Genomic DNA, 14,770 nt, shown 5'->3' with positions numbered 1-14,770 from the left:
TTAATATTCGGAAGTAAAATGGGAGGACGGTTATAGGCAGTTAGCCTACCCTACGAACAATATAGGCCCACTGTGGGGGCAACCTTTCCGCCTCGTGGATAGTGAATATGCATATATATAATGAAAAACTAAATAATTTATATATAAGATATAATTAATCATATATAAAATGATATATAAACACAAAGAAAGATCATACGAACGCATCCGCGGGTTAAGAGGAAGGGGGGGGGTGAATATCTACGTGTAAATAAGACAATGTACTGCCGAAGCAGGTACCAGATAAGACCCCAATCAACTTCCGAATAAGCCGCGGGCGCGAACGTTAGCAAATTCATAAAACATATTCACAAACATAATCATAAAACATGAACCGGGTACTTAATAAAATAAATGTAAACAAAGGAAGGTACCCAACAACATGCTTTCGCGCTCGTCTCAAAATGGCGGGGTGATGCCGCGTCCCGTACAAAATTCAGACAGGCTGTGGGCACAATAAAGGTCCGCAGCATCCTAATTATTGAAAATACATAAACTGGGGTACTCAACTTTGGTGCTGGAGACATATCTGCAGAAGCCATTGCAAAAAGCACACACAAAGCAAGAAAAACAATGAGCAAGCGAAAGGGGGTATGCCATGTTTAAACTCTAAAACAGGATTGAAGAGGTCGCTAGCGTCGGGTAGTAGCAGTAGTAGATAGAGGCTAGAGAAGGCGTTGCCGGTAGGTCGGCTCACCCCTTGTGGGGGTTTTGGGGAGGAGACCTCTAAATGGCAGAAGACCTGTGAATTGTGGCTTCCACACACCCTGTACTTTATACCCGACGCCCTTTGGGTGCTCGCGCGAGGGTAGTAACCTCTGCATACCATGCTAACTTTTTTCTATGGTATATTTAGTTTATTTATACTAGAAAAGAGGAAAGCAGGATCCTTTCACCAGGCGACACAGGTCTCTCCCCAGAAATAGATTTTTCCTTCGTCAAAATCCCTTTTTTACAATATGAATGTTTATGGAACCATGATGACATGTACATAACACTTATAGTACAATGTAAAAGTCATTAACAGTTGACCTCTTTGGCATCTAAGGTCTACTAGAAACTCACAGGTCACCACAAAAAATACACTGATAATCCAAAAACTGGACAACAAAGCGAGCTAGCTGATGACATGCAGTGATTTGATATTGATATTATTCAGCACAGGTCTTTCATGATATGTATACAGTAATGCTCACATGCTCATGGAGTTTTTCTCAGTGCACTGTCAAGTAATTTTTCCAGGTTCTCAAATAAAGGATGTAAGCACCATCTTTTTGCATAGTATTTTTCTTATAGTTGCATCATTATAAAGAGTGTGTGTTAATACTACACTCTTATGATTTATAACTATGTTACCTTTTTAAATCTAGTATAGTAGATGGTTGTTGCATTAGAACATAAATCCTTCTCTTATTTAAGTGAAATGTCTATTTTTTTAGTTTGTCAGTTTACCTTTTTGATCTTAGTTTCCAGTACGAGGTAAGTGAACTTCATTTGAAGGCCCTGCCCTTTATGAAAACCACCACATAATTTTATATTTGATCTAGAGTAACCAATGCAGGCGTACAGAATTTGTTGATCAGGAACTTTATCACTAACAAAATGCTTTGAAGGCCTGATCATTATCAACACTAGATGGTCTTGATGCATCGCAGTACTGTATATAAATTTTACTGGAAGATTTTAGGTTGATGAATGTAATATTGTGTGTGTTTTCACAAATACTAAAGAAGCTTAAACTGCCTTATGTACATTTGCTTTCCACATGCTATATGAAGATTCATTTATTTTGTTGTTTATAAAGAAAAAACACTTTACTGTATGTAATTGTTTTTAGGAAGGCATATCAATTTAATATTGCAAAGTAGTAAACTTAATGTGTCTGTTATGGTATTCAAGTTTCATCATGTTTTTTTTTATTTTTAGTTATAATTAGAGTATATATTTTTTCATTGCAGTTTGGTCTTTGTGCTCACGTTAAGGGATTTCCGAGGAGGGTCTCTCTTTTCTCATCTTTGTAAGGAAGTTTTGCCAAGGCATATTTTGAGTAAGGAGGCAATGAACACGCTTTGGAATTACATGAAGAAGATAGAAGATAAGGTAAATTTTGGCAGTGGGTTAATATTAATCTTGGAACCTAATTCCATTGAGGATATTCTCCTGTACTGATGAAATACGACATTGTTTTAGAGGAGCACAGATTTTGTTTATTTTGTGATGTTTCATTGGGTCATTTAGGAGATTGTATGGACAATGGCCTTGTTTTTGCTCATCCAAACTATCTTTACTTATTTTGTAAAATACTGGAGGTGTGACTGTTTTGTTTGGGTGTCTTTAATACTGTTCCTTGTGACTGGATTTTAAAGCTAATCCTAAAGATTAAGCAAGTATACAGAATATGCATTTTCATCATTTATGAACTAGACAAGGTGAACTGTAAATTTTATATTCAATTTTATGATAATGTAAGTATTATTTTAACCTTTTTATAGCATAACTAATCATGACTGGATTTTGTCAGGTGCTTTTCTTACTGGTTGGATATGATGAACTCATTGAGGAAGAGAGTGGTGATATCAATGATTTAATAGAAGGACAGTTGCTGGGAAGTGCAACTGTGGTGCTCACATCTCGCCCTGGCTCTTCAAAACCCATTCCTTCTTCCTTGCACAGACGTCTTCTTATTACTGGACTGGCCCCTGATCAGACTCACAGGTTCATCTCTCGTTATTTTGAAGCTATTAATAAATCAGCAAGTGGTAATGAGGTAAGTTTACAACCCATAAACTGTACATAGTATGTATATATATATACTACATATATATAGTACTATATATATATATATATAGTTATATATCTATATATATATATTATATATATTATATATATAGAAATATATAATGTGTGCTCTATTTACTTATTCCCACAATTAAAACCCGCATGCGTAACTGTTGAAGCAGTTTGAGGACAACTCTTGCTCTGATGAGTAAGAAAGGCTAAATTCATTATTGTAAATTGGTTGAATACTTCACAATAATTCCTGTAAGTTTCATTTTTTTATTCTCTACTACATATGTATCTATACGTATATGCAACACAGTCAGGAATTTTACTGCTGTTTCCTAAGTTGATTTAAAATTGGCTGAATTTCCAAGGCAGTTAAAGACAGATACCTTTTTTATTAGTAAGATACTTCAGTCTGACTCAGCTTTATGAAATCGGCACTCACTTTGCTTTCATGCTTATAGAAGATTCTACCAGAAAAGGTAAGCCATCTTTAGGTGTAAGTCCTGGAAACATCTTTTGTTGTTTTGTACTGTCAGTCTTCCTTGTAAAACTAGCATGAGAACAAATTCAAGATGTGGCAAAGAGTGATAATTTTGTTCCTTGTGTAATCAATAAGTTGCAGATATTTGTTTCTAGGTTTGATTTTTTTTAATCTGTTTTCTACATGTACATATAAAAAGACCCTCATATTTATCCTTCTCTTTGATTGTATATTATAGTCGCCAGCAATAGAACAACATAAAATTATGATGATTACCATCATTTTCATTTTTATTAGCAGAATTGAAAGGAGTTCTTTTTATTCTCTTCTTTCTTGGATACCTTCTGTATGAATTACAATCAGGATCAGATCTTAGCTTATAATCTCTCTTCATTATTTATTGGGTCTTTGTACTTAACCAGCTACTTCCATCACTGCTGTTTTTTTTAACTAATTGCTCCTCTCCCTTTCTCTCTCATCACATGCCCAAACCATTTCGGTCACTGAGGTGTCAGTTGAAAGTTCTTGATCCACATCTCTCGAAAATTAACAAAATCCCATTGCATAAGAAGATATTAAGCTTTGTCATCATTCTATTTAAATTTACTTAGTTCAGGTATTTAGTATGTATGCTGTTCTAGTAAGGGTTTCCAGAATTTGTTAACATACATTTTAACACTCGCCCCAGTTCTATACCGACACCTTTTATTTAGGTGAGCGAGTCAGAGACTTCTGACATGTCCAATTTAGCAGTTCTCTGGTATCATAGCAATATTTTACTAGAAATAGTGCTAAAGAGGACACATTTCACTGGGCGACACGGCTTCCTTGCCCAGAAATAGATTTTTCCTTCGTCAAAATCCCTTTTTTAGATTTCTATTATTATTATTATTATTATTATTATTATTATTATTATTATTATTATTATTATTATTATTATTATTATTATTATTATTATTATTATTATTATTTTTATTATTTATTATTATTATGATGATGATGATGATGATTTTTTTTTTTCTTTATCACAGTCCTCCTATTGACTGGGTGGTATTTATAATGTGGGGTTCCGGGTTGCATCCTGCCTCCTTAGGAGTCCATCACTTTTCTTACTATGTGTGCCGTTTCTAGGATCACACTCTTCTGCATGAGTCCTGGAGCTACTTCAGCCTCTAGTTTTTCTAGATTCCTTTTCAGGGATCTTGGGATCGTTGCCTAGTGTTCCTATGATTATGGGTACAATTTCCACTGGCATATCCCATATCCTTCTTATTTGTATTTTCAGATCTTGATACTTATCCATTTTTTCCCTCTCTTTCTCTTCAACTCTGGTGTCCCATGGTATTGTGACATCAATGAGTGATACTTTCTTCTTGACTTTGTCAATCAACGTCACGTCTGGTCTATTTGCACATATCACCCTATCTGTTCTGATACCATAGTCCCAGAGGATCTTTGCCTGATCGTTTTCTATCACTCCTTCAGGTTGGTGCTCGTACCACTTATTACTGCAAGGTAGCTGATGTTTCTTGCACGGCTCCATGGGAGGGGGCTTTTGCCACTGAAGCGTGCCTCTTTTTGTACTGGTTCTGTGCAAGTGCCGGACATTCGCTTGCTATGTGGTTTATGGTTTCATTTTTCGTATTGCACTTCCTACATATGAGAGAGATGTTATTTCCGTCTATCGTTCTTTGAACATATCTGGTTCTTAGGGCCTGATCTTGTGCCGCTGTTATCATTCCTTCAGTTTCCTTCTTTAGCTCTCCCCTCTGTAGCCATTGCCACGTGTCATCGCTGGCTAGTTTTTTAGTCTGTCTCATGTATTGTCCGTGCATTGGTTTGTTGTGCCAGTCCTCTGTACTGTTTGTCATTCTCCTGTCTCTGTATATTTCTGGGTCTTCGTCTACTTTTATTAGTCCTTCTTCCCATGCACTCTTTAGCCACTCGTCTTCACTGGTTTTCAGATATTGCCCCAGTGCTCTGTTCTCGATGTTGATGCAGTCCTCTATACTTAGTAGTCCTCTCCCTCTTTCCTTTCGTGTTATGTATAGTCTGTCCGTATTTGCTCTTGGGTGTAGTGCTTTGTGTATTGTCATATGTTTCCTGGTTTTCTGATCTATGCTGCAGAGTTCTGACTTCGTCCATTCCACTATTCCTGCGCTGTATCTGATTACTGGCACTGCCCATGTGTTTATGGCTTTTATCATATTTCCGGCGTTGAGTTTTGACTTGAGTATTGCCTTGAGTCTCTGCATATATTCTTTCCTGATCGTGTCCTTCATCTCTTGGTGTTTTATATCCCATCCTTCCATTATTCGCAGGTATTTGTATCCAGTCTCATCTATGTGTTTGATGTTGCTCCCATCTGGTAGCTCTATCCCTTCAGTTCTTGTTACTTTGCCCTTTTGTATGTTGACTAAGGCGCATTTTTCTATTCCAAACTCCATCCTGATGTCCCCAGATACAGTCCTTACAGTCTGGATTAGGGTATCTATTTCCTTGATGCTCTTACCATACAGCTTGATGTCGTCCATGAACATCAGATGGTTAATTCTGTTGCCTCTTTTCTTGAGTTGGTACCCGGCATCCATCTTCTGTAGTACTTTTGTCATGGGAATCATGGCTACTACGAAGAGTAGTGGGGACAGTGAGTCTCGCTGGAAGATCCCTCTCCTGATATTAACCTCTGCTAGTCTTATTCCTGAGCTTGTAAGTATTGTATTCCAGTTGCACATTGTATTTTTGAGGAAGCTGATGATGTTTTCCTCTGCCCCATATATTTTCAGGCATTCTATTAGCCATGTGTGTGGTATCATGTCGAAGGCTTTCTTATAGTCTATCCATGCCATGCTTAGGTTGGTTTTTTTTCCTTTCCTGCTGTTCTTCATTACCATTTTGTCTATCAGGAGCTGGTCTTTTGTGCCCCTACACTTCCTTCTGCAGCCTTTCTGTTGGTGGTGGATGGTGTTTGTCTCCTCTAGGTAGTTGTATAGCCTTTCACTGATGATACCTGTTAGTAACTTCCACATTATTGGTAGGCAGGTGATAGGCCTGTAGTTACTGGCTATTTTCCTTACTCTTGTCTTTTTGTACTAAGGATGTCCTTCCTGTGGTCATCCATTTGGGTGCATGGAGATTTGAGATACAATGCTGGAGTTGTTCTGCTATTCGTGGGTGTAGGGCTTGAAGTTTTTGAGCCAGTATCCATGGACTTCATTGGGACCTGGGGCTTTCCAGTTTGGCATTTTCTTTAGTTGGTGTCTGACTGTGTCTGTCGTGATCTCTGTGAATCTTTGTTTTATTCTCCCTGTTTCTTCTTCCTTGACTTCCTGGAGCCATGTTGCCATGTTGTTGTTGTTATTATTATTATTTTATTATTTTTTTATTATTATTATTACTTATTATTATTATTATTATTATTATTATTATTATTATTATTATTATTTATTATTATTATTATTATTATTATTATTATTATTATTATTATTATTATTATTATTATTATTATTATTATAACTAAAAAGATACATTTGGGCCTTTTGACATCTGATGTTACTGCTTTTAAACATTGTTTTTCTATTTTTCCTGAAATGTTCTTGTAGTACACAAGAACATTGATGAAAAGTTTAAGTCTGGAATGAATTATTTTATTCTAGATTTTTGTTTTGGCATAGGAATGAATTTGATACAGCACTATTCTTAGGATTTTCTTTTAGATCTAGCAAGTTTTATAATATGTTGGTTTAAATTTGTTTAAACTGATATTACTGGAGTATTGCTTTGACAATAATACTTAATTCTTATTTTATGAGTTTTGTAATTAAGTCATAGTAGATTATGAATGTGATATTTTCATTTTAAGCAACTTGCTGCAAAGAGCTGTTGATGTCATTTTTAGTGAACCTAGTTTTATATTGGTGACATGATTGTTGGCTTTGAAGATAAGCTGCAACTCTTTTAGGAGTTATTTGTTCTCTGATGCAAAATGAAGTTGTTGGTAGCCTTAATAGAGATTTGGAGTATGTAGATGGATAAATTTTGAAAATCTAAACAGTTTTGACAGCTGAATCTTATTAACCTGCATGTATGTTAATTGTATTTTAAACCCTATGATTATTATATGTAAATAGTTTTAACGCAATAGTTTAATTTTTATCACTTTTTTTATTGCTTTAGAGGATGTAGGTTACAGTTAATAAAACTATGATTGTATTAAATTCCTCAGCCATTTGATGTACAGTGGCTAGATTTTCATGCGTAATCCGTTCCTGAGTGTCTCATGAAGTTCAAAACATAAGAAATCCAAAACGGTAATTCCCATAAGGAATAATGTATCCAATTAATGCGTTCGATACATCCAAAAATATTAACAAAAAATACATTATATATAGGGAATAAACACAGTTTTACATACATAAGACAATGAGAAATAAATAGAAATGACTAATGAAATGGATAAATAAACATTTAACATCACTCTTACCTTTATGGAAGAATCTTGTTAGCAATAGAAGGAGAGGAGGGGAGAGGGAAGAGGAGAGGTTATTGTTTGGGAGGGAAATCCTCCTCCAGAAGGACTTCAGGTATCAAGGACCTATCTGGGGTTACTTCTCCTTTTTGTGTTTTACTGGCAGTATCTGGGATTACTTCCCCTCTTCGTTTTTTGCTGGGATGAGGGCCAGCTTGAGTCACTGGACCCCTGTCACACAACAAAACTGTCCAGTGACATTGGTTTCTGGCATCGCTTTAAAATTTGCTTAAAGTGAAATACAACATTGTCATTAGCAATGTTGGACACACGGATTACATCTTTGCTGGGATGGTAATTCTCCACAAAATTTTTTACGCCACTCCACTTTGCAAACATGTCCTTAATCACTGAAGTAGGTGCATTATGTATGCCCATTTACTTTCTGAATTTTTTAAAACAACCTTTGCTGGCCTTAAATTATATTTAGAAGTTGCACTTAAATAAAAAAAAATAAAAAGCACAAAAAACAATGAACACAAAAGCAGAATGGGTGACGAGAAAACATGGGATGCTTTGTATGTGCATTCGGTACAGGCCTAGTCATGAGATGGGTCTGGAAGGAGCATTTCTAGATGTACAAATTCCGAGGAAATGTATGAAACCTGAGTCAAAATTTTGTCAGGAAAAGTCGACAAAAGCTGAATCTTGAGAAAACCAGGGCATACAAAATCTGAGGTTTGACTGTATATTATTTTCATATTTAGGAAATAGGTATAGTTCTGATTGTAATACAGTTATCAGTTGACGAGCTTCTGAGCAGGAATTTCCACAGAAGATGTTTTCAGGCTATGATTTATTCAATACTACCACACTTTTCTTTTTATATTCAGGTGCTGTCCCTGATATCTGCAAGCAAAGAAAAATATGGAGATCTCATCACGTGTCCAATAATGTGCTTAGCTCTTGGTGTTCTGTATGAGGATCTTGGAGGAAAATTGCCATCAAGGTTAACAGATATGTTTATGTCTCTCATAAAACACATGATACGCAAGAATCTCATAAAGAGAGGGGAACCCATGTGCTATGATGTACTTCCTGATAAATACAACAAATTACTTTCGGTAAGTCCAGTACCTGAAATACATCTTAGGATATCAGTTATTTTTTACAATGTAAAACCCTAAGAATTTTTATAGCAGAAACTTCTTTGGTCAGGAGCAGTTGATTTTACCTTTGAGTGCTTCTGCTATAGATCAGGAGTGTTTGGGAAATTTTCATGAATAATTGTACTATTAAGGCTAAGCTGATTAATTACTACTATTTTATACTGCTGATCACTGAAAATGACAGGATTTTCAAATATATGTAGTCAGAATATTATAATTACTTTGACCAAGGGAGAAATTACTGTATTTACAAATTAAAAGATTAATGTTTCAGGATTTTGGAAAACTGGCTTTGGAGGCTCTAAAATCAAACACCCCTTACTTTTTGGGACAAGATCTGAAGACCAAATGTCAACACGGTGGAGAAATTGTGGACTTGGGAATCTTACTTCGTATGCACACCATGTCAAAATTGACAAAGAAGGATCACTTTACTCCTATTCATAAATCCTTTCTAGAGTTCTTGGCTGCCTTTTATTTATCTGGATTGATTCATGATACAACATTGCTGCAGGCTGAAGTTGACAACATTGCAGACAAGATGGATATTATGCATCCTGTGTTAAGGTTGGCTGCTCTTTTGTGTTATTGTCCGTTAAAGGGTTACCCTCTGTAGTGTGGCTTGTGCAACACTTAACAGATGGTACTACTTATTCTTTGCAGTGTCCTTTGGATCCAGTCATAGTGATTTCTTCCTTTTTATATTCCATCCATTCCCCTAAGTCTCTTCCCTTAAAGATTTCTAATTGCTTTGGCTTTCTCTAGTATTCATCTCTCATTCTTTTCTTTGGGTGAACCACTGTTAGAATGCATAAATGTCTCATGTTGTCTTTAAACTACATACCATATGTGCTTTACAATAATGAGTAACTGTGGAAGTTTTATTTAATAACTTACTGTGGTGACATTGCAGCTGGTTAGATTTTGTGCCTTTCATTTTAGTGCTTATCAGTCATAGTTGACTACTGTCATAGTACATTACTATTTTATATTTTATATTTTATATTTCTCATTTCATGTAAGACAGCTAATTTTGTATGACCACTGATTTTGCTTTTTGTTTCAGACAAAACTCCGGACTCATGGTTCTCAAATACCTAGTTGGACTACTTGGCCGCAATGCTCACATTGTATTTAACATGGTTTCTCAGATGGGTGTCCCACAGAGAATGCTTTTCTTGCTTTTAAAAGAAAGTGGAATGTACCAGATGAATGTCTTAGAGGTAAGTATTTTGTATTTACCTCATAGTAATTTTTTGTTGTTTTATTGCATTTTTGCATAATTTGTTTTGTGTTAATATACATTGTTATGAATCACAGGAAACTTACTTTTTTATTCCTGATTATATAGTCTTCAGAAAAACTAGCATGATTCCCTTTGTTTTAAAGAACCATTTTATCCTTATTTAGCTCAGTATGACTTGTTGGTAGGAGTTGCAGTTATTGTTTGTAGCCACAGGTATTATTGTGCTTATGAAAATTGTACTGTTTAAGTTCACTACTTCAGTAGCTTTCATAAGTTTCATCAAAAAGGAGATTGTATAATTATGTGCCTTTGCATGAAACATGGACATTAGGCAATCAGTCAGTTTCTTTTTTGTAGTTTGTTCATGCTTGTATTCACCAATCTGGCTCAGATACAGTAATTAGGTAACCAAATCACTGTAATTTCATTCAGTATTGTTCTTATGTAATATGTTAGCTTGTGTAGAAAATACTCTCTTAGTCATAGTACTTATTCTCCTAATTAGTGCAATAGTCATAAAAATCTGTTACTTAACTCAGTCCCTCACTAACTTTAACTTTAAAAAATTGCATATCGGCTAAATTTTTTCATAAAAAAAGATAGGGGTCAACCCTAATATTACCAAAGTTTTACCTCAGGTTAAAGTTAAAGATCACTGTCAATAATTAGGGCCTTAAAAACTAGCAAACATTACAGAACCATTTTTGCTTTACCTGACTCCTGTTCTTTTGGGGGCCTGCTTGCTCAGTGTCTGGCCTCAGTGGTAAAGGACAGAGGTCACTTTTCTGCATGATTAGAGATACGTATATAGTTGTATCAATACACCAAATGAAATTATTATTTTAGGTACAAACTGTTGTCTTACATTCACGTCTCTCATTTCCCCTCTGATTAGGAGCAAAATATATTACCTTCAGAAAAAAGTTTCAACTAATAGAAAATGACCCCCATGAAGAATATTCCTCATGTCTCAGCTTTTTAGGAATGTAACTGCAGGCTTTCTACCTGAGATATTTTAGGTCTGTCCATTGATTACTTGAATAACAAACTCATTAGATTTATGAAATGGCTTCTATGAAACATGAACCTTCATTTGAAAAAAATTTGTATTGCCTACGCTGCTAAAAATGTATTGCCAAATCACTTGTAGAATTGATTGATATGGAGGCAAACTTAGTAGTATTGTGCCAGTATCCTTAACCAAATGCTTGATTTTGAAAATAAGTAAAAATCTGTCTTGTTGTTTTTGATTAAGCTGACCTTGTGTCAGCACGGGCTCTTGCTCACAGAGCAGCCGGTAATATCTATCTTAATCTTGTTTTGCTATGGTACATCACCAGATTTTTCAAAATGTTTCTGAATTTTCATCACAATTAATCAGAAATTTGAACTATATATTGACCTTCAAAGCTTTAGCATCTAAATAAGGTTGGAAAAACTTTTGTTACTAAGTAATAATTCATGTGTGTTGTAATATACATTGTATTATTGTATTTTGATTCAGACAACAATTATATTGCTTTGGAACTGATTAAAAGGTGTTATTAATTGCTTGCACTCTGACCAATAAAAGCAAGTGCCATGATGAAATGTCCAATTAATTAATGCATCCTTTATTGGATTTTGAGTCCTTCATCATCCCTACTTTTACATTTACTCTCACTTTCCCCCATTTTGACTGTATAAAGATACTCTTTCCTGAGGATGTGGGTTGGTGAAGTTGAGGTTCTTAAAAGCATAAAGCCACTATCAGGCCATAAGTCCTGATACTCATGCCCATAGCATGTATTTGAAATGTTTTGATTGATACAAGTTTTATTACTTTAATTCTCTTTCTATTTTCTGAGATTGTAAATACTCTTCTGTGGTATTTTTATTTAATTTCAAATTAAGAGCTTTTGTAGTTTGTGCAATGTAATATTCATTTCTTTTATTAATGCTTTGCATAAGGCATTATATCTTTTTTGTAATCCTTGAACCAATCTCCTAATTTTGTCTATACCATTGATGCAGTATTTGGCAATACATTTTAAGTAGTACAGTATATTAAGGTATGTGACATAACATGCTTTTTCAGTTAATATTTACCCTTATTTTACAATAGCATTAATGTTTTTATAAGAATGTTTATTTTTTATATGCTGTGCATGATGAAGGCGCATTATTAGTAAAGAGTAATCATGTCTTGAAGGACACTGGTTTGATTTGATAATCAAGTTTGATGCAACTTAGCTTTGACATGTAAAAGTCTGTTTTATTATACATGACTATCAAAGGTTTTTTTGAGAGTTGCTATTATTTTCTGCTTTCTCTCTTGCTGCTAAGGAGCGAGCAACTAGTATATTTCAGAGGAATGTAGTTGAGGTAAGGAATAAAGTTTTTTCTTGGCAAGTTCATTGTTGTACTAGTTTTTCTTATAGTGCAAACTGACTTTGTTTTCAGTTTATATTGTACAGTTTAGTGTTGTACTGTATATTGATCCACTGCTTTTTCAGTCTTGCTATGATACTCTCTTGGAAAGTCAGTGTAATGCTCAGAGAATTACTTGTATGTTTGTAAGATATAAGTTTATGTAGTTTTTTATATGAGAATTTAATTTAGTATCTGCAGTGAATTGTAAATAGCCTTGTCAGCTTCCCTTTTGTAGTAAGGGCATGCTTTTCACTGAGTATTTTTTGAATTTTGTCACTTTTCTAGTAATCCCCATAAGGATGGTTAGATTTGCTTTTGATACTATTTTAGCAAGTAAGGGCACTCAGTAACCCTTAAATGCAAGATGGCTTAGTTCTGTGCTGTTTCTAGCCAATTTTTTTGGATCTAGATGACAACATAGTATGTCAATGAAATATCCAGGTGTCAGATTATTTTGTAGCGCTTTATTCTAACCTCCTTAATTTTGTGCATCATTTGTTCGTTCATTTTCATTCATCAGAAATTGTTTACTATTTCGGTAGATGGAATTACAAGTTTTATCCTTGTATTTATTCCGGAACTCATTAATAATGCCCATCTCCAATGTATCCTCCAATTTTCATAGTTTGGTCTCTGATTCAGCCCTTGTCTGTCAGTCATCTCCATTTCTTCCTTTTGTTCTGCTTGTTTATTCTCAAATGGTTCTCTCAGTGTCTGTCACCCATGATTTTTGAGAGCTTACCTGAATAAGATCCTTTGACTTTGATGAGTTCACTGTCTCCAGGTCACACACCATTTTTCTGTTTCCTTTCGTGTCCAGTGTTCTGAATCAGTTTTGTAAATATAAAATTCAGCTTCTGTATATAAACCTTCTGGCTACTGAGTTGTTTTTGGTTGAGTTTATTGCTAATAAAGCTTTTTGTTTGCTTTATCCACAATGTTTGTATATTGCTTTCATACTTAGAGTGCTTCAAAGGCTATTTAGCTGATTAATGACACCCCTTAGTTTTTCTCTGCTAAGTATTTTCTCTTTTCTATAAATGCTTCAGGTATTTTACTCAGTGTGTTTTTGGGTTTGTAAAGAGAGTCCCTCTTTTAGGAATCTCTTATAACACCCATCAGACCACCAGTTTCCACAGTTAATTTTATGGAAAACAGATATAATAAGTTTCATTGTTACTTTCCCTGACTCTTACAATTCTCTGTTCTTTGTGGCAGGTTCATTTTCTCCTTTAGGTTTAAGCCTCACTGTTCCTGGGCCATATAAAGCTATAAGGCTTCTTGTCCCATAGGCCACTGCATTCTAGTCTGCAGAGTTGAAAATGGTAAAAAAAATATAAATCTGTGTTGGATAATTCTGATTAACAATATGTGCATATTTTTTGAAGAAGTAATTGACCTCAAGTTGTGCTCTAGATAATAGTACTACAAGTTAAAAGTAAAACTGAATTATAGTAACTAAGATTCACTGTAATGACTTGGGAGCTGGGAATGTTGAATTCAGTGGTCTGATCATATGTTTAATGATAGTATGTACTAACAAAATAACTGACATTGAAAGTGTTCTTCGGATGTGCATGAATACCTTTGCTTTGGATAAATATTTAAGAATATGGGTATACATAAGTACTACAATTTTTAAAATAAAAGAAGCATATAAAAAGATTGCTAACTGTAGCTATGGGAATTAACTTTCTTTTAAAGAGTGAAAATTTAGAGTTGTATTAAATAAAAAATTATTTTATTCATCATATTGAATTGTCCTCTCCTTTATGATATGCATTGGGCACTGTAGACAATACTAAAGATTCTTTGCAGCAATCTTTCATCTCCAAGCTTGAATTCCTTCTTTGCTTTCCTTGTCCAAATTCTTCTACCTTTCTTTGCTCCAATTTTTATATCTTTTAAAAACAATACTTTCTGTGAGCCTTGAGAAATTAGATATATTGCACTCTTATTCAACATCTAAAAGTGCAAAATAGTAATAAAGTTACTTATTGTCTATGGATTACTAGTACACTTTGTTCATACATATCCCTTGATTATGAAGAGCCTATTTCTATGCAAATGTTTCCTGGCCCCACCAACTTGATAGTTCTGAAAGATGTAAGACTCCACTGAGCATGCCCAGATCACACTCCAGCTTTCTGGAAGACCTCAACTCATTC

At 34.7% G+C, this 14,770-nt stretch overlaps 1 protein-coding gene across 5 annotated transcripts in view; it reads left to right on the top strand.

Moving 5' to 3' along the window:
* LOC135210913 (uncharacterized) overlaps positions 1-14,770 on the top strand; it is a 350,754-nt gene that overhangs the window by 243,964 nt on the left and 92,020 nt on the right. For 4 of the 5 annotated variants that reach the window (XM_064243867.1, XM_064243865.1, XM_064243868.1 and 1 more), the window contains 6 exons: positions 1,998-2,139; positions 2,561-2,806; positions 8,669-8,899; positions 9,219-9,511; positions 10,011-10,167; positions 12,516-12,554. In XM_064243867.1, the coding sequence (XP_064099937.1) occupies positions 1,998-2,139; positions 2,561-2,806; positions 8,669-8,899; positions 9,219-9,511; positions 10,011-10,167; positions 12,516-12,554 (1,108 nt within the window). The remainder of the gene's footprint in view (positions 1-1,997; positions 2,140-2,560; positions 2,807-8,668; positions 8,900-9,218; positions 9,512-10,010; positions 10,168-12,515; positions 12,555-14,770) is intronic. The other variant, XM_064243866.1, reaches the window with a different exon arrangement.

This window comes from Macrobrachium nipponense, chromosome 4 (assembly GCF_015104395.2).
Source record: "Macrobrachium nipponense isolate FS-2020 chromosome 4, ASM1510439v2, whole genome shotgun sequence".
Classification (NCBI taxonomy): domain Eukaryota; kingdom Metazoa; phylum Arthropoda; class Malacostraca; order Decapoda; family Palaemonidae; genus Macrobrachium; species Macrobrachium nipponense.
Note: the sequence above shows the minus strand (reverse complement) of the source record. Positions and strands in the feature narration are given on the sequence as shown.